Source organism: Mastomys coucha, unplaced genomic scaffold (genome assembly GCF_008632895.1).
Source record: "Mastomys coucha isolate ucsf_1 unplaced genomic scaffold, UCSF_Mcou_1 pScaffold8, whole genome shotgun sequence".
Classification (NCBI taxonomy): Eukaryota; Metazoa; Chordata; class Mammalia; order Rodentia; family Muridae; genus Mastomys; species Mastomys coucha.
Genome location: NW_022196914.1, coordinates 3,751,895 through 3,771,671, shown reverse-complemented (window position 1 = coordinate 3,771,671; position 19,777 = coordinate 3,751,895). Strand labels below are relative to the sequence as shown.

At 42.4% G+C, this 19,777-nt stretch overlaps 1 protein-coding gene across 1 annotated transcript in view; it reads left to right on the top strand.

Annotated features, from left to right (window-relative positions):
* The window catches only part of Egflam (EGF like, fibronectin type III and laminin G domains), a 180,401-nt gene that overhangs the window by 100,224 nt on the left and 60,400 nt on the right, over positions 1–19,777 (top strand). Inside the window, exon 6 of the mRNA XM_031360032.1 lies at positions 4,792–4,958. Coding sequence (XP_031215892.1) covers positions 4,792–4,958 — 167 coding nt within the window. The remainder of the gene's footprint in view (positions 1–4,791; positions 4,959–19,777) is intronic.

The following is a 19,777-nucleotide window of genomic DNA, read 5'->3' as shown; positions in this document are numbered from 1 at the left end:
ACCTCTTTATTAATGTAGCTATGGCAGTTCTTTTGTATGTGGGTTCCCTGACTGGGTTGCCACCTTGAAATTCTTATGTACTTTGAAGGTCTTATCTATACTGATGGTTTCTTGAAGAGAACCAAAAACTTAAAGTCATTTGCAGTGCTGAGGGCAGAATCCTTCTAGAATTTTACAATAATTTCTTAAATCTTCCTTTTTCCTGGTTCAAACATAATTATTTAGGTTTCAGCTTTATCAAGTCTTTAAAAACAGTATAGCCACCACTCATTTTATACTTACATCTCATTGCTTTCTGAAATATTAATAATTATAATAAACAGGACGGCCACAAAATGAAGTCAGATATAGTGGTGTATGCCTGTAATTTATGCACTCCAGAGGCTGAGGCTGGAAGGTCAAGATTCGAGGGCAGCCCGGGCTATAGCGTGAGGCCCTTTCTCAAACAAAGCACTAATAAATCATCAGCACATTTTGGAATAAACTCAACTGACTTTCGTTGCTCAGTTAGTAGGAGCAAATACAGCTCAGTGGTCAAGCAGACATTGAGACAGAAAACCGTGCCTGTGTACAGAGAAAGAAAGATGTTACCGGCTTGTTTACTTACTCATGTGTTCTCAAGCTTTGCACCCATCTTTTGTATAGATCAAATGGATACCCTTATCAGGGCTTATCCCTTGTCTTCGGTTATCACACTTACCTACACGCACTTAGCACTTAACATATTATGTGGCATACTTGATGCTGCTCTGATCTTCTCCACCCAAAGATTCTCCATTTGTGCCTTGGGTTCCATTCCTATGTTTGTTCAAATCTGAACACTTATATAATTTAATTTGAAGTCTTCCTGGTCCTTACAGACTTCCCACAGGAGGTCAGTTGACATTGAACTATTTTAATTCAGTTCTTGAGGTTGGGAGATGGTACACACCCATGCCAGGCAGCTCACAATCACGTGTAACTTCAACTCCAGGACATGCCCTCTTGTATATAACTGACACTTATATATAAGTGGAGCACATACAAGCAAATACACACACACACACATACAACTAAAATTAAATTTCAAATACATTCATTAAAATATGTTCTTTTGCTTTGCCTTCCTGCTAATTCTTTGAGGACCTGTTCCTGTACTGACCCCAGATGTACTATTCCCTCAATTACACTATTAGCTCCCCAAGGTAGGCTGTCTTTATACTTCCCTAGAAGTTATATTCCCTCGCTGAATAGAACTCCTGTTATATTGGACCCTGCCAAGGCAGAATTTCATGGTATCAAGAAAATGACTGTTCACTAAGATTTTGAGTGGCAATGGGTAAGGTGGCCAAAATGTTACAAGAAACGAAATTAGAGAAAAATATAGTTCTGTTTTTTTAGGTAAATTATTTTCTTTCTATGTTTACAAAGGTAGATTTGGCTCATAAGCTTTGGGTATCATAATTATCTTTGAGAATATGATTGAGAACCTGGGGGGCTTTTACTTAGAAAAGTAAAACAAGGGCTCAAATACAAAACTCTTGCTTATAATTTCTGGGAACCCTCAAACACAAACACGTACCAGACTGGGTCTTAATTCTTTCCAATAAAGTGAGCCACTGGGTGAGGGCACCCTGATTGCTGGATTGGCATCCTTGGCTCTTTCTACTCACTGCCCAATCATTCTAAAAGCCATCCAGGAATCTCCTTGCCTAACCCCTCCTAAGGTGTGAGATGCCTGGCCACTTCTTAGAAAGAGCTGCAAATTTGAGCTGCTGATAGCTAATGGCAACACATTCTCACTTAACTCCTCCCTACTCTGGCCTCTCATTGTGGTAGGATAGTGTTGCTATGGTGACTTGGCTGCCACCATTGTAGTTAGGATAAAATTCTCTCCCGCGGAAGAAGATAAAGCTATTGTTGAGGATGGTTCAAGACAATGCTCCCTCCAGGTTATCTCTGTCAGCTTCACCTTTGTCCTCTGAACCTCAAGAGACTCTGGGACCAAGGAAATGGAAAAACTGACCCAAAACTAGAGGCAAAGTATTAAAGGTTTGAACTATCACTCAGTCTGCGTGAGCTATATATTGTGAAATTATATGTTAATGATTTCTATCATTTCCATTGGAAATAGTATTTTTTTTTTTTTTGTCTGCATGAGATGAGCAAAGAATATAAAATCCTCCTTACCTCCCAGCCCCTGTAATTTTTGCCTGAAGATGGCCGCAGACATTTGCAAGTAGCTCTGGGTAAACAAGAGCACACCCAAAGAGATTAAGGTTCTTTCCTCTAGAAATAGCACAGGGGAAGCTTAGCAAATAATAGGAGAGTTTTATCTAAAGACCGCATCTCTTCTGCCTTTACTTTTTGGTATCTCCAGTGGCTCTCCTCTGTGAAGTGATTCTGTGCTAATGTGAATTTGCAAATGAGTTTCCTTCACTGGCTCAGCTCTTCTCTTTGATGATAAAGTTGTTTTAGAGAAGAATTCCACCTTTAGGACAAGACAGGGAAGAACTGAACCCTGCTTCCTCCAGTGGGCATGCCCTGTGATTTTTTTTTCCCCCAGACCAGACACTGTCAGCACGCACAGCACAGCTCACACCCACTGTATGGTAAGGCAGAGGAAGTCTCCGGTTCCATTTCCTGGACTTCTAGTAAGTCCTGCTAGTGAAGAACGAGGCAAGCACACCTGTAAGAACGGGGTCCATCCAGGCTTCTCTTAATTCTTTTCCTGATGTGTTCTTCCACAAAAGACAAACACCAACATTTTGTTTCCCGATACTCTTTGAACACCTGGGACTAAGAGGCATTTCACACCAGATGGAAGGTGCAGGGAGGGAACCAGCTGAAGTTCTGATAATCGCCCTCTGCCCACCATCACCAGTTTCTAATCCAGTATCAAGTGTTTTTGTTTTGTTTTGTTTTAATTTAACCTCAGCCCATCAACCCAAGTTGGCCTCAGCAGTTCTCAATTGTAACCTTGGTCAAATTTCTCGCCCTTTCATAGATTTAGTTTCTCTTTTATACTGAAATCAAAAACAAAAGGTTGAGCCTTTTAAGGTTAGTGCCTACTCCAGAGAATAGTTGTTAGAGGTAAATGAGTTAAGGTCTCAGAACAGTGCTTAACACTTTGAAACATTTTGGTAAATGCTGGCATTAGCAGCCATCAACACACACCCTCCAGTTAGGCCCCCTGCTGTGCACTGCTATTCCCAACTTTCACTTCCCCTTTCTTACAGCCTGCAATGTCCTTCCTCTCCTTTAGCTACAGCATCCAGATGGGGCTACAGTGCCTGTCCTAAAGAGATGCTGGAGAGCCCTACATGAGTTTATGTTTTAGTTGTGGCATTATGAAGGTAAAAAGAGACAAAATAAAAATTTTTTAAATGTAAAGATGAATTTATTTTATGTGTGTGTGTGTTTTTGTCTGCGTGCATGTGTGTGCACCATGTGTGTGTCTGACATCCCTTGGATTGGAATTACAGGTGGTGATGAGCCACAACATGGATGCTGGGAATCGAACCCAGGTCTTCTGGAAGCATAAGTGCTCTTAACCACCAAACCAACTCTCCAGCCCATGTAAATGAGTTCTAAAAAGTTATTTTATTTCTATTATTTGTATTTATAATTAGATTTATAAGTTAAATACATAGTATATTATAAATGTAAAAATGTATTTATATTTATAATTATTATATTTATTAATAACAATTTGGATACTGCTATATCCAAAATATCATTTCAACATGAATTCAATATGAAGATTAAATCAATTTTATATTTACAGAACAGATAGATTTCCTTTTTCATTTTTTTTTACTTTAAAAGCATGTGTGCATTTTATACTTATAGTACATCTTAATTCATGCTGGCTCTATCTCAAGGGCTGAGTAGCCACATGGGTTAGCAGTACAATATGGGAGTGTGCAGTAAGCAAGCAGTTATGAGTTATTAACTCCAGAAGTAAATGAGTTCCCTGAGAAGTGGCTGGCACATATTTACAGCGTGGTACTAGAGTGGATGCTAAGCACGTGTGCTTCATGTAATCTTCATGGCAGTCCCTTTGGTCCCTGCATTATTCACATATTACATATGGGAAAGCTGAGACTTAAAGACCTAAAATAAAGAAAAATATGTAAAACAGAAGGATCCGCCGCTACTAAGTAGCAGAATTCAAATTTGAACTTGGCTCCTCCAATTCCAGAGAAGATCCTGGCTTTGTGAATGCCACTTCCTTGATTAAAAGTCTAAATGAAGGACCTACTTTCTCTGCAAGGCCCTCAGGAGGACATGTGAAAAGGTAGCACATTGACACAGACATCATTTATGGTTACTATGAATGTCTGTGAATATAGTTATCATGAGTGTTCCCATGACAATTCATGCCATCCGTCACCCTATAAAATTTTTATTTGTTTACTCAGGAATAGGTTGCAAAGAGATGGAATCTCTGCTCTCCTGACCTCTTTGGATGGGACTGCCAGCAGAGAGCCTTGTTCAGGGAACATCTGGAAAATACAGTTCTTGCAGATAAACGTTCCCACATGGGGTCTTTATGTCCTGGTGAAGGCCAAGTAGGCAGAAGTAGATGGTCTCTAAGCAGTGATTAGAATTGGCCCTAAAGATGATCTACTTGCTTTTATTGGCAGATGCTTCCAGTTGATGACGTTATGGTTTGAAAGCAGGACCACTTTCAGATAGGAAATGTTAATTCACTTTTATGAGCATAGCTCTCAGAGTGAAATGGCCAGTGAGTCTCTTTTCCCTATGGTATTTCTGAACCGTTGCTTTTCTTATTTTTAATCATTAAAGGCCAGATTTTGACAAGAGCTGGACCATAATCCAAGAGCGCCTGCAGATGGACTCCATGGTTATCAAAGGCCTTGATCCAGATACCAACTACCAGTTTGCTGTGAGAGCCATGAATTCCCATGGCTTCAGTCCGCGCAGTCAGCCCAGCAACACCATCCGAACCCTGGGTGAGTGCTGTACCTGTCCTGAAGAGCATGCACAGTTGGGCAGCTGTGGCTGCCTCTCACAGCCTCACTTGCCTGGGGCTTCTTAGTGCCCAACAGACAAACAGCCTGGGATGAGGCTCTCTCCGGGCTTCTTCCTGCAGTTTTCCCAGACCTTTTGAAGGTTCGACTCTCCACAGGGACATGGGCTATTTCTGTTTCTAAGCAGTCAGGGAAGGTTTATTTTTGCATCGTCCTTGGGGAGTTTCTGGTCGGTTTTTGTGCACAATCACGGGGCAGATCACACAGCAAATGAGATGCGCAGTCTCTCTCTGCCTCTTGTCTCATCATCAGTTCATCTTGGAACCCTGTGGGGAAAAAAACTAAGACTCCCACCCTCAGACTCTTCACAGTTAGTGATTGCCTGCCAAACCGAGGACTCTCCACTGAGTGTGGTGAACACCTGTAATCTCATCCCTTGACTGGAGGAGGAGGAGCAGTGTTAATTCAAAGCCAGCTTAGGGTGCTCAACTAAGAGCCTGTACCAAAACAGAAGGGACGATCAAGTAACTTCAGCCCCTCTGGGTGGTGGCCAGCACATCTCAGAACAGATGTAGGCGTGCTAACACGTAACTTGGGGGTCTAGTTGACTGTGTAAGTTCTCATAGTGCCTCTGGGGATCTGGAGGAAGCTTAGGACCAATGTTGAACAAATAAACTCAGGCTTTTCTTCAAAGTCAAATCGTCTCTGGTCGGGGGTTCAGCAAGCTGTCACATGATGTCAAAGCCGAAGGGTTCAGGCAAGCTTGTCAAGTCCAGCCCAGCCCAGCCCAGCCCAGCTTCAAAGCCTTTGTACTTTGGAAGTAGGGTCACATTTACATAAACCTAGAAGCATGGGTAGTGAGGACTTAGAAGGGAGATATAAGCACATTTTGTTTGAAAGGTCGATGCAGTTCCACACACGAATTCCTAAGAGCCCTGCAGCTGCTGCAGGCCTGTTTATCCAAGAAAGGGGCTCCAAAGGGGAAGCTTACCCTGATTAGCTGGTTTTCCATGGGCTTTCACAAAGCCCTGTTTTTGTTGTTAGGATCTAAATAAGTACCCCCACTCCCTCCATAGCTATATTCCAAGTCTAATGCTATTCCCAGGAAGGTATCCACCAGGGCTTGCAAGTCCTTGGGATTTGTGCTCTGCTAAACTGAACACCTATCCTGTCACCTTCAAGGTTGAGTAGTTGGAGTTGCAGTGGGGCCTCACTTCAAAAACCATCCCCTGTCTCTCTACTTCCCCCACCATGCAAATTATTGAGTTATCTTGAATAACTCGGCTAGCCTCCAATTCCTTATGTAGCTAAAGATGACCTAGGACTTCCATTCCCTTCCTAAGTACTAGAATTACAGACATGTAGTGCCATGCCCAGTTTATGCCATGTTGGGTTTTAAACCCAAGGCTTCATTCATGTAAATCAAGTACCATAGCAACTAGGATATATTCTCAGCCCATAATATTAACAAATATTCTGAAATACCTAGAAGTCTGCTGCTCCTACATGGGTATGGTTCCTCAAATTAGGGCAACAGGAGTAGACTCTGTTAGATGAGTCAGCGCATGGAAATACAAGGATGTGCTGTGAAGTGATGCTTCAGGGGAACTTTTCAGCTGGGCTGTATTACTGCCCCCAAAACCCCTTTATTCTAGCACATTCTTGACCTTAGTTTGGTATTAGTTGTAAACTATATCGCTTCTAGAACATTTTTTTTTCTGTACAGAAATTATACACTTGCCAATAGCATTATGTGAGTTAATGACTTTGAAGCATCAGGGGTTGACACTGGAAAGCCTGTTGTGAGCCAGGCCACGTGCTGACTACTGTACTTGTGTGAAATCCATGAATCTCCCCCAGAAATGTGGGGTGGGAGGGATAGCATCCTCCTCATATAGATGGAGAAAAATAGCATCTCTGAACGATTTCTGATTTCCCAAGAGCGATAATTATGAAGGCAGTATGTGAAGTTGGCTTTGCTGACTATGTAGCTACTTCCCCGAGTCTGACTCGGATCAATGGAATCAGTCTGCTAACACACAGCAAGCAGCACAGGAGAGGTTCAGTCAGTCATCTAGTGAAGGATGGGCTAGGCTGTGTAGACTCTCAGTACTGGGGCAGTGCTGGCAGCACCAGACCCAGTTTCCAAAATTTGCATTTTTTTCCTTTTCCTTTCTTTGCAAAACAGATATTCCCTTTTTTATGTCTCCCTCTTTGTACCACTTTACAGTCATATTTACATTCTATGCTCTGACAATCAGTCTTCCATTCCACCGTTCATCTGATATTGTTTTAGGGATGGTATGTGAGTTGAGTGTAAGTATAGAGTTAGGACATCTTAGATCTAGTAGACAGTGATGGGAGGCCAGGGGCCAGCCTGCACTCAGCCAAAGTGAAGACAACGGTAGTTTGGGTGGAGGCCCGACAGGTGTACACCTCATCTGCTTCAGCCTTGTTCAAAGACAGAGCAGGATGGGAAGAAAAAGATCATTAAGACTCTAAGTATCTGGTCCTCTCTTGAGAAACATGGTTTTGTTGGTCACTCTAAACGATGATGCCCTGCCCTGCATTTACCTCAGGCCTCTCACAGGAGTCCGCTCACTACTCAGTTCCTGTGTTGTTTCCAATGAGAAAATGGGAATGAAGTAAATATGTATTTAAAAAGACTGGAATTCTCTTCTCTCATTCCTTATCCCCATCCTACTGTATTTTTTTAATTCTGTGAGAGGAACACCAACAGCGTTACAATTTACCTTTGGTCTTGTAAATGGCTAGCTGATGTGCCAGGCTGGGGGCGTTGTAGGGCATGCACCCACCCCATCTGTTGGTCACTTACTTTCTGAGCTTCTTGCTTAGCTCAGTCAGGAAGCATAAGAGCGGGAAATAAAGGACTTGAATATCGATAAGGAGGAAATAAAGCATATGTATTTTTTTCATAGACAAAGATTGAAGTAAAACTAATACATGTATAACCAATCCTGAGATTATGTAACATGCCTGAGGAGGACTTTGGACCTTAGCACCCCAAATCATTTCGTTTCTAATATTCCATCCTTGTAATATAGTCAGAGAAAGGATCAATAAATTCTTTACTGAAGTGGATCTGGGGTCCTCAGGGCAGTCTCCCATAGATATATTCTTTTTGTTCCTGCCAATAGTCATTTTGCTCTCACTGCCTCAGGCCTTTGGCACCTGCTCTTTCCTCAGCAGGGAGCTTCCTTCCCTCAGATCTTTCTGTGGCTCTGACAGCCCCCTCTAATCTCTGCTTTTAGGTCATGGCTCACTTCCTTAGCCTTCTGCTCTTTGCACTCCCCTGCCTCTCTCTAGCAATGCCACTGTGTGGAACTATTGTATGCATTTCATTATGTGTATTTCCCCAGACAATAAGCTCCTTGTTGGGGCTGGAGAGACTTGGTCAGTGCTGACTGCCCAATGCCCTCCACCATGTCAGCACTCAATAAATGCTATTGAGTTCATGGGCGAGTAGGACTTAACCAGCCAAGAGGCTGGTTTAGAGGTTGAGTAACTGTGCAGCTGAAGTCAAAGCAGAGGCAGACAAGGGTAATGCAGAAGACCCTGCAGGCCCAAAGTGGGCTACCCAGTGGGAAAATTCTTAGGCAAAGACATTGAAGCCCCCAGAACTGCAATGCATAGAAATAAGGGAAAAGCCAATAGGATAAAAGAAGAGGGGTAGGGGAATGAGAAATGGAGAAAGTAGCCACAGTAAATTTAAATTCAAGGTAGTAGGGATGGAGGAGAGGACTTGTCAATGGAGCATTAGAAGGAATATTTACATCCTATTCCAAACCGAGCCTTCGGTTCTCTTCTGTGCTCTTTCTTAACCATCAGAATAAGCTCTAATGTTATTTATCACCTTTGTCTCTGCTCCTACGAAGTTTCACTGTGGCCTCAGATTTTCAAAGACGTTGTAGAAATGGTTTTTACTATCTCCCCAAATCCAAGGTTTTCTACAGTTTTAGACCTTCCTCTTCCAGTGATCTAAGACAGTTGCACACGGCTTCAATTAATCAGATTTCCACACTAAGTACTCCCTCCACCCTTCCTGGTGTCTGGTGATGTCTATTCCTATTTTTGATTGTTTGGTGTGTATGTATGACTCTGACTTTTGCCCACTTTTGCTCTGAGAATGTGACTGATGATTTGTATATGCTTGGGCCAGGCAATGGCACTGTTAAGAGGTATGTCCTTGTAGGAATAGGTATGTCACTGTGGATGTGGGCTTTAATATCCTAGTCTAGCTGCCTGGAAGTCAGTCTTCTCTTAGAGGCCTGTAGATGAAGATATAGACCTCTCAGCTCCTCCTGTACCATGTCTGCCAGGATGCTGCCATGTTCTCACCTTGATGATACTGGACTGAATCTCTGAACCGGTAAGCCAGCCCCAATTAAATGTTGTCCTTATAAGAGTTGCTTTGGTCATGGTGTCTGTGCACAGCAATAAAACTAAGACAGGGACCTTCACGTTTTTCCTCTTCAACTCTCTTCATAGAGACTGGCTTTAGTATACTAGGGTTCTCACATATATGCTACATATATAATCACAGAACAGAGTTTGTCTCCCCCCAGTCTCAAGTAAGGTTTTCTATTTGGTAGTGGTGCTTCAAATTGACTGTAGCAAGAGTGCAGATAGGAAACACATGGAGAGGGGTGCATGTTCTCAGGATTGTAAGAATCAATCAGGAACTATTCTGAAATCCATGACATCACCCCCTACCCCAGCATTCCCTATAGCCTGGTGCATATGAGAAACCCTTGCCGATCTGGAGCTTTTAACTGCCCCGCAAGTCCTGTTCCTTTACAAAACAAAATCTAGAAGACAACTCTAGGCTCGAGAAATCTATAGATTCTCAAGATCCCATATATTCTCGTTTCCCCATTTCTCTGATCAGTATAGGAATGGCTGGTGAAGGTTGTAGCCTCTAATTCCCAGGACTGTTTTGAGGAAATGCCTATGGAATAAAGATTATGCTTTCTGCTCGTTCTTCAAGTGATACAACATGTTAATGGTTAATGCTTGCTTCCTCTATGCACAACTACTGAATGGTAGACTGTTCAGAACAACCATCACTGAATCTATTAGTGTTTTCCTTTATGCCTCCATATCCTGAGCCATGGCACAGGAAAACAACAACAGGGCTCTAGAACTCAGAAACACAAGTTCAAGAAAAAAAAAAATCTGTTGACCAAGAAGTGGAAGGATGGAAGAAGTCATATGAGTTGGGGACATTGGCATTCTTGGGATGGGTTTTGGTGAGTATGGGGGTGTGGGCTTTCTTTTATCCTCTAATATTTCCATAATTGAGTCTATGAGATAAATGACAAGCAGACATAATATAACAAGAGGAAAGATCTATAGACCTACCACCCACATGGGGCCACCACCAAAAAAAGAGGTGAACCCTACTCTCACACCGAGTGAGAGCAATAAGTGTGTGTACCCTCTTAGCATGAGAGGTAAGATTAGTGTTTAATGGGGGTCCTTCTGGGAAAAGCATTCACAGACAGTGACCTTTCCCCTTTGATGGTCCTAAAGAGTTTTCAGGTGTTAGTAATAGGTTGGCATTCCCTCAAAGTGTTCTACTGGACTGGTTAGCTCTAAAAGACTTCCTTAAAGGACATCAACAACTAAAATACATGGGTAGGAGGCACCATGCACTCAGAAATCAACAAAATCCTGTGTCCTCCATACAGGTAGCTTTAGACTGCTGGTCTTATTGGTACAAATGCTTAAGAGATTGTAGCAGGAGGATTGCAAGTTCAAGGTTAGTCTAAGCTATGGCTAAGAACATAGCTTAGTTGGAAGAATGCTTAGGTAGCATTCACAAAGTCCCAGAACTACATCAGTGGTGTGATAGCCATTCCTGTAATCCCATCTCTCAGGAGGTAGAGGCAAGACCATTAGACACTGGCAGTCATCCTTCCTACATAAGGACTTCTAGGATAGCCTAGGCAAGAGATCTTTCCTCAAAAATAAAAACAAAACAAAATCAATCAATCAAACACCAAAAACCTCAAGGAGAATTAAAATCTAACAGAGCACAGAATTATTTTCTTGTAGGTCTAGTTTTTGTTGGTTATTTTTGTTGTTGTTTTTTTAATCTCCCCAAAGTCAGCCACGCACTCAGACAAGAATCTGTAAATTTTTCTATGAAGGTCTAGTTAGTAAATATTTTAGGTTTTAGACTTGGCTATTGTTGAAGATATATATAAGTATGCATGAGGGTGCACCAATAAAAGTTAATTTATAGACACTGAAATCTGAATTTCTTATGTTTGTGCGCCATCAAAAATTTATTCTTTAAAATTCTGAAAATGCCAAAACTATCATCTGTCCATAAACAAGCTATGCGAGCTGTCCTTGTCCCGTGGACTTGTTTGTTGAGCTCTGTACTGTAGTCCTGGGATTTATTCCCCAAAGTTTAAGAGTCTTTACAAATTTTAGTAGTTCTTTTTTTAAGTAGCAATTTTTTTAAGCTTGGAAGGAGCCAATTAGCACATAAAAATGAAATTGTTCCCACAGCAGAGCTCTGCAATTTAATTTTTGAAGAATATTCTTAAAGAAGGGACCCGAGAGCCTCAAGCCAGACACTGAAAGGGATTGCACTGCTCAGTTTGAAAGAGAAGGAGAAACATGGGGCGGGGCAAGCTGCTGTGCTGGGCTTTTCTCCAGGAGAGAGGAGAGAGAGGCCTGTAAATTAGAGCTCCATGGATTTGTAAATCTTTAGGATGTAAGATGGAAGCGGAGACTGGAGGAGGAACAAATCACTGGTTTCACTCCTATCGGACGAACCTGCATTTTAAGTGTGTATCTTCGCATAAACATAACTGCAAATGTGATTTTACATTCAGTGTGCCCCGCTGCTGTAATCGCTCTATTGATTTGCTAATGCCTGGATTCATGTAAATCTGAATTACACCCATTTGCACAACTTTATTGGCTTTGAGGGGAATGATTCACCTCACTGTTTAAATACCTGATACCTATTAATTGCCCTCTGGAGGCCTTTGTGCATGCTATCATACATTTATTTATAATCAGCACAGCCATATTTTATCCTCTTGCTAGAGAGAGAAGACAAACTAAAGCAAATGATAAGAAAACATAATTTCTCAAACCCAAGGAGAACTCCATGCTCTGCCCTGAGCCACAATAGTTTTCTGTTGGGTTCATCGCGATATGGGAAATGTGGCGTTCCTCTCACCCAATTGGACTCCAGTTTTGGAGTTCAGGTGCTGAATGCTCATGGTCACACGGACTTCCACAGAGTCAAGGCTTTCATGGTTCTTCCAAATTGAAAGAATGAAATTTATAAACCACAAAGGGGTGAGTATCAGAAATACATTTATTATAAATTCGTAAGTGAGAGCTTAAGAAAAGGAAGGAAGGGAGAGTTCTCATAGATCAGGAGGTTTTGGAGGATGCCACCAATATCTCTACTGGGCTTCTGGTCTTAGGGGCTTCTTAAAGAACTTCTGGCAGAAACTGGCAGAGGGATGAGGAGGTCTGGGTGTCTTAGTAAATGTCCTACTGCTGTGAAAAGACACCATGACCACAGCAACTCTTTTAAAGGAAAGTATCTAATTAGGGCTGCTTACAGCTCAGAGGTTTAGTCCGTTATCATCAATGATGAGAAGTGTGGCATTGTATAGGCAGACTTGGTACTGGTGAGGAAGCTGAGAGTTCTATATCTGGATCTGTAGGCAGCAGGACAAGAGAGTGAGCCAGTGGGCCTGGCTTGAGCTTCTGAAACCTCAAAGCCCACTCTGAGTGACACATGTCTTTCAATAAGGCCACACCTCCTAATCCACTCCCTAGTGACCAAGCATTCAAATATATGAGTCTACGGGGGCCCTTCCTACACAAGCCACCACACTCGTGTCTCCCCTCTGTCAACCACTTCCTCACATTTCAATTTCAGGCAAAGATCTCATTTAGGAGACTAACAAGGACTAGGAAGCAGGGCTTTGCTGGCCTTCCTGACCGCCATCACTGTCATGTTCAGAGCTGCTGATCCAGGGTCATGATGATCTGACTTGCTCAGCTAGAGCAGCATCTGTGTTGTATTCACACCAATCACTTCTTAGCATCTGAGTTCCAGTTTTAGTCAGGTTCTTTGGTAAGCAACTAGGGCCGCAACTATGGTTCTCTTAGCATATACCAGAGTCTGGTGGGAACACACCAGATTTCCAGGTTCTTACATGGATTAGACAAGGACATGTGGAGAGTGGCAGAGGCCATATGCATTCTTATAAAGTGTGCCTATGAAAGAAGAATGCATTTCTAATGGAGAAAGCGGGCCAGAACTGGGTGGAAAAACTCAATGGAACACACAGCATCCATAACTGAGACTTTTATGGGATATTTGTATGTAGTAAGCTTTAGAAAATGCTCTGTCTGTTACATGGTAGCCATGGCAAGGAGGGGCTTCTAGTCTTGCTGCTACATAGTTTCTTTGACATACTGATTTTGGTTTCATGCTCTCCGGCTACAGTGTAACACAGCCTCGAGTACACAGAATAGGCTTGCCACAGTGACACACACACACACATATATACCCAGGCACAGACACATGTAGGAGGGGCATAATGTGTCTGATGGCCCTTATCAGTTGATCTAACTGAATTCTGAACAGATACTTACACACACCTTAGGTGTTACCAGTCTCCTAAGCAGGAAATAACATGAAGCAAGCTTAAAGAAGAGCTTGTTTGCAAAAGCCTGCACAGCCATGCTGGCATTTGGACAGATAGGAAGGGCCATGTTGTAAGAGCCATGGTTTCCAGTTACAACACAGAAAACTGACACAAATGAGCCATAGATAGAAATTTTGGGGAATAAACACCATGATCCCTTGTCCTCCCTCTGCATTCTGCTGGTGCTTCCTGATAGCTGAATACATCAGAAAGCCAGGCATTCAAGCTTCCCAGAGCACAGGGAAGAGTAAAGTAGGTAAGTGTGTGGGTCTGGAGCCAGAGAGAGGAAGCTACCCCAAGAAGAATAGCGTAGTAGAGTAGTGTAATAGAGTAACAGAATGGTACCTGCTATATAGGTTATACATTGTGTGTGTGTGTGTCTGTGCATGTCTTTGTGTGTGTGCATGTGTGTGAGTAAGTATGTGTTTGTCTGTGTGTGTGCATGCCTATGTGTATGTATGTGAGAGTGTGTTTATGTGTATGTGTGTGTCAATGTGTATGTATATGTATGTGTCTGTGTATGTGTCTGTATGTATCTGTGTGTGTCTATGTTTATTTGTGTGTCCATGTGTGTGTATGTGTGTATCCATATGTGTGTGTATGTGTGAATATATGTGTGCCTGTGTGTGTGCTTGTGTGTATGTATGCGTATATGTGTGTGTGTCTGTGTATATGCATTGTGTGAGTGTATCTGTATGTATGTGTGTGAGAGTCTCTGTGTGTCTGTGTGTATCAATGTGTATGTGTGTGCACATGTGTTGAATATGTATGTGTGTATGTGTGTGTGTGTATGTGCGTGAGAGTATGTCTGTGTGTATGTGTGTCAATGTGTATGTATGTGAGTCTGTATATGTGTTTGTGTGTATCTGTGTGTATGTGTGTATGTTTCTGTATGTATCCATGTGTGTGTGAGTGTGTATGTGTGTATATGTGTGTTTCTGTGTGTATGTGTGTGTCTTTGTGTGTGTCTTTGGGGGGGTTGTGTTCCATTTGCTTAAACTTAGGGCGCAGGTTTACCATCTATCCGTATATTTTGAATGTTGCCCTGAACATAGACAGTGATGAACTCCCCAGTCAAGCCTCAGTGTACTGAAGTTTATGTTCACAGAGCTGGAGATGGATCACCTCTGCTTTGCATGGAAGGAAACAGCCTGTAAGCATAGTAGCCTTCTCAAGATTACTCACTAGCACATCTGCATGAAAACCAGTTGGTGACTGATTTCTACACGAGATCCCTTAGTTAGTGAGTTTTTCTTCATCTGAAGAGCTGGTCCCTTACAATTTTCAAAATGCATATGCTGTCTTGTAAAAGCTAGCAGCCCTGAATCTGTTGCCTGCCTGTGGGTCCTCTTCCCTTAATGGGATGTCTTGTCTGGCGTCAGTGAGAGAGGATGGTGCCTGGTCCTGGAGTATATTGATGTGTATATGTGCTAGGGTGGGTTGGTACCCAGGGGGCCTCCCCCTTTGGCAGGATAAGGGGAAGGGGGTGGAAGAGAGAGGCTTGCAAAGTAGGGGACTGGGAGGAGAGGGGGCTGTGATTGGGATATAAAGTGAATAAGTAAATTAATTAATAGAGGATAAAAAGAAGAACCAGTCCCCTGGTGTTCAGAGAAGATGCTTCATCATTGCAAGAATGGATGGAAGGGATGGAGGGGAGACCTAAATAGGCTGTGTACAGCTGGCAAGGGCTAACTAGGGTCTGAAGGTCACTGGAAGCCACTGAACTTGGCTGTTTCTCGGGCAGCATGAGGATTCTGGGAGAACTGGAGCCACTAGTTGAACAGAGTATAAAGTCTTCACTTAGATTTTAGCAAAATCATTTGAATGAGGCTAAGAAAATCAACACATTAAATCCCAAAACAGAAATACCATCCTTGTTTCTAAATAGAAATGGGTTTTATGCTCCATAATGCTTAGTAGAAAAAAAAAAACCCAACAACATAAAATAGTTTTAAAACCCAAACTGTAAATCCTCTCTAACCTTAGTACCTGAAGATAACATTTTATTATAGAGTACCTGTTAGAAATTTAACTAAATGATGAGGTCATAGATCATATACTCTGTTTTGCTACAAAAATAGTGAAATATAAATAAATATAGGCCTGTCTTGTTAAGAAAGATGGTATGTTCCACTGTGAAGTTCCACTCCATGTGTCTAAAGAGATGCCTGCTGATGGGTGTTTAGATTGCTTTGTGAAGTGTAACTATAGCAGATTTCTTGTTGGTGCCTTGGACCACCCCCTTCTTTTTCTCTTTCACATGTGCATGTGTGTGGTATACATGCATGTATGGATACAGTTCATATGTGTGTGGACATGCATGTGTTTACATGTGGGGGCCCAAGGTTGATGTTGGGGATCATCTCCAAACAGTCTTCAATCTTACAGTTTATGAGCAGACTCCCTCAAGAAAACCCAGATCCCCTCCCATATGACTAGTCCTGCTAGCCAGCTTGTTCTAAGGTGAAAACCCAGATCCCCCTCCCCCCATATGACTAGTCCTGTTAACCAGCTTGCTCTAAGGCTCCCCTGTCACTTCCTTTCTAGGCCAGAATTAAAGACAGGCTGCCACACCCACTCATCATTTTACCCAGCCTCTGGGAGACCAAACTTAAGTTCCTTGTTTGCATGGGAAGTGTTTTAACTGCTGAGCCATCTCCCCAAAACCTCCCTCAGCCCCACCCCCTTATCCCCACCACCACCACAAAGGACAAAGAAGTCACCTTTTTTAAGAATATGCCTTTAAGTTCAGGTCTCCTACCGGTATTCTTCAGGGTAGGTTTGCCTCCCTAACCTCATATTAAAGCATCCCTGGGAAAGGAAATCATCTACCGTGAAAGTCTCTCTTTACCTATATGTCTAGCATATTTTCTTTCACTTACAAAGTTAGTGTGGTCCCCAGTTATACCTGAGCTTGAAGCAAAGACACAAAAAGCTACCCCTGTGCACCTATCAAAGGCCTGGACTGGAGGCTGGAGGACACCTTCAGAGGAGGAATAGCTGGTGACCTTAACATCCCACAAGACCCTGGAGGCTTTTCTCTCTTTTAAAAAATGAGTGAATCCTCCCTTCTAGATAAGATGGAGGATTAAAAGCCACCCTTGCATGACTTGGTGAAAGATGAGAGTTAGGATGAGGAAACAAAGGCCCTCTTCCTACAAGAGAAAAGGCTGAAGAGGAGAGAGATGACACATCCAGATTCCCTCTGCAAATAAGCCAAACCACATTACTTTCTCTGGTTGGGGTCTGTGGAATCCACCAGGGATGTTCTGTTTTTCTCTGAATGTAGACACCATGAGACTGGCAAGTAGGAGAGATACTGAACAGACCTCAGAGACATTCCTAAAAGCCGAACACATCCTGTTCAAGGAGATAGCTGGGAGGTGCAGGGGTCACTGTGCAGATGGAGGGGGAACAGTGTGGCAGGTGGCCTGAAGCCAAGACTCTCCACGGGTCTTCTGGAGTAAGTCCCTAAAGAGGTACCATCCCTGCGACTTCAGTTAACTCCCTCCCAATGAGATTGTTACAGAGCATGGGAAGTGAACTGTTGAGGTGTCTGTGATGAGCAAGGCCAGGGAGACCACCCAGACAGAGAGGTAAATACAGATGGGCAGGCCTTCCACACAGCCTTAACCTCGTTCACAGAAAGGACAATCCCTCACTGTGCCACCCAGTGTTCAGTGATGCTGAAAAGAGCAAGTGGAAGTTTCAGACCCCAGAATTCTGGAAACAATAGAAATCCCTTTGAGGAAGGACATACTGACTGAAGGTGTTTGAAGTATGGAGACTAGCATCCCTCCCCACACCTGCAGAGGGAATTATGGGAAAAAGAGGGGGAAACCTATATCACCCCAATTAGGAACAAACACTGACTGGGGTTCTATATTCTATTTTACTTCATTAATTATTATTATTCTTTTAATTTATTTTTGCCTTGAAAACATTTAAACTTCTGCACATTAACAGTTTGGCTGTTTTGTTTTGGCTTATATCTCATCTGAGGTGGCCTTTGTGACAGTTCTTTTTTTTTTTCAGCACCTATTCTTAAAATGTTTTCTGTTTCTCATATGTCTAACCTGTGTATGTTTCTTCTCATTTACTTTTTTTTTCACCTTCCCCATTCTCTCCTAATCGACAAGTTAATCACTGATACCTTTATCTTTAAAAAAACATGAACTTCATTTCTCCCAACCAATACCTTAGTGCTGCTGTTCTTGAATCTCATGGGGATAGGAAGGGGCTAACTGCTATTGCAAGTTAGCACTGGGAGGACCACTGTCAACCACTGTATCTTTCTGATACTGCAGTCAGCTTCATCCCTAAATAATACTAAACAATATACAACATATCCTGTGTCCATGGCTCATCAGGAAGACTCAGATAAAACAATCAAAAAGATCAAGAAAAAGAGAAAAAATTAACAATGGAGGATACATTTATTTCAATGTCTCTCAAAGCACAGCCAAGAAACAAGACACACACACACACACACACACACACACACACACACACACTCTTCCACAAGCTCACAACTTGCCAATACTGGACCCCAAAGATAAAGAGATAGCTGAAATAGAAGAAAAAGGTTTTAGAGTCCTACTTTTAAAATGGCCAAAAGTAAATGGATTAATGGAGTGTAAGGATATCAAGTCAGGAGCTTAGAAAAGAAAGTTAGCAGAGTAGATGAAATATTCAGGGACTTAAAGGAGAAATTCAAAAACCAGAGGGAAAAAAATCAGCATGGAAATTGAAATTCTATGGTGAAAAACAAGGGAACCCACATCGAAAATGAACGAATGGATCAGTCAAATAAAAATCACAGTGGAAAGCGTCATCAGCGCGGGAGACCAAGAAGGATGAGTTTCAGGGGCAGAAGACAAGACAGAGGGGATAACTCATTCCGACATACATAAAGAAGAAAGGTCCATAGTTATGACTGAAATGTCTAAGAAGTATGGAGTACATTCCAAAGACCAAGCCTAAAAGTTCACAAGGTGGAAGAGACAAAAATCTAAAGACAAAGAAAATAAGAGGGCTATAGAGGTGGCTTGGTGGTTAGGGTCACTTGCTGTTCCTCCAGAGGACCTAGGTTCGGTTTCCAGCACTCACATCAGGCAATCTCACCACCTATAACTCTAATTCTAGAGGATTCTCTTCTGGCCACCATGTGGCCCATGTTCTGCCAGATTTCTTAGATATCCCAGGTCCACCTGCTCAGGGATGTCACTACTCACAAAGGACTAGGCTCTCCCACATAAATTATCAGTTATGCAAATGCCTCACAGACTTCTGGTTGATGCAGTTCTTCAGTTGAAGTTCCTTCTTCTCAGGCAACCCTAGGTCCATGCTAAGTTCAACTGAAGCTAACTATGACAGTGTTTAGCACAGTAAACCAGCAACCCCTCACAGTAATAGTAGAGGAAGAAAATAAATATAGCTACCAATCCCACCAGCCTGGACAAAAATCAGCAGCACCATAGGAAGTGGTGAACCTTCCTCAACAAAGAGCTTTTAATGCAAATATTTTCAACTCACCCTTAAAAGGCATAGAGTGGCTGACTCAGTTATGAAGCAAGATCCATCCATGCTGGCATGTTCATTGAGGTCCTTGTTTAGCTCATTTTGCATAGTTGACGAGACTTTATAAGTGTAGCAACTGATGTTACTAGGAGACATAATCTCACAGCAAACTTCCTAACCCTCTGGTAGGAATATATATATATATATATATATATACATACATATATATATATACACACACACACACACACACATGCAATAACAATGAAAAAGAGGCCATAGATTTGAGAGTGGTGAGAGGTATATGGAAAGGTTTGCTGGGAGGAAAGGGAAAGAAGAAATATTATAAATACATTATAATATTTAAAAACTGTAGGCAGCCGCTTGGATACGATCGTCAACCACTTGGATGATCTTAAGCGGCCGCTTAGACGATCGTATCCAAGATGGCGGCCGCAGCGGCAATAGACTATTCTACTGTGCAGCATGCGCCACTCCTGAGCGGGTGTATACTGCGCATGCGCCCCTCCCGAGCAGGTGTATGCTAATGAGGGTTTGCCAGGGAAC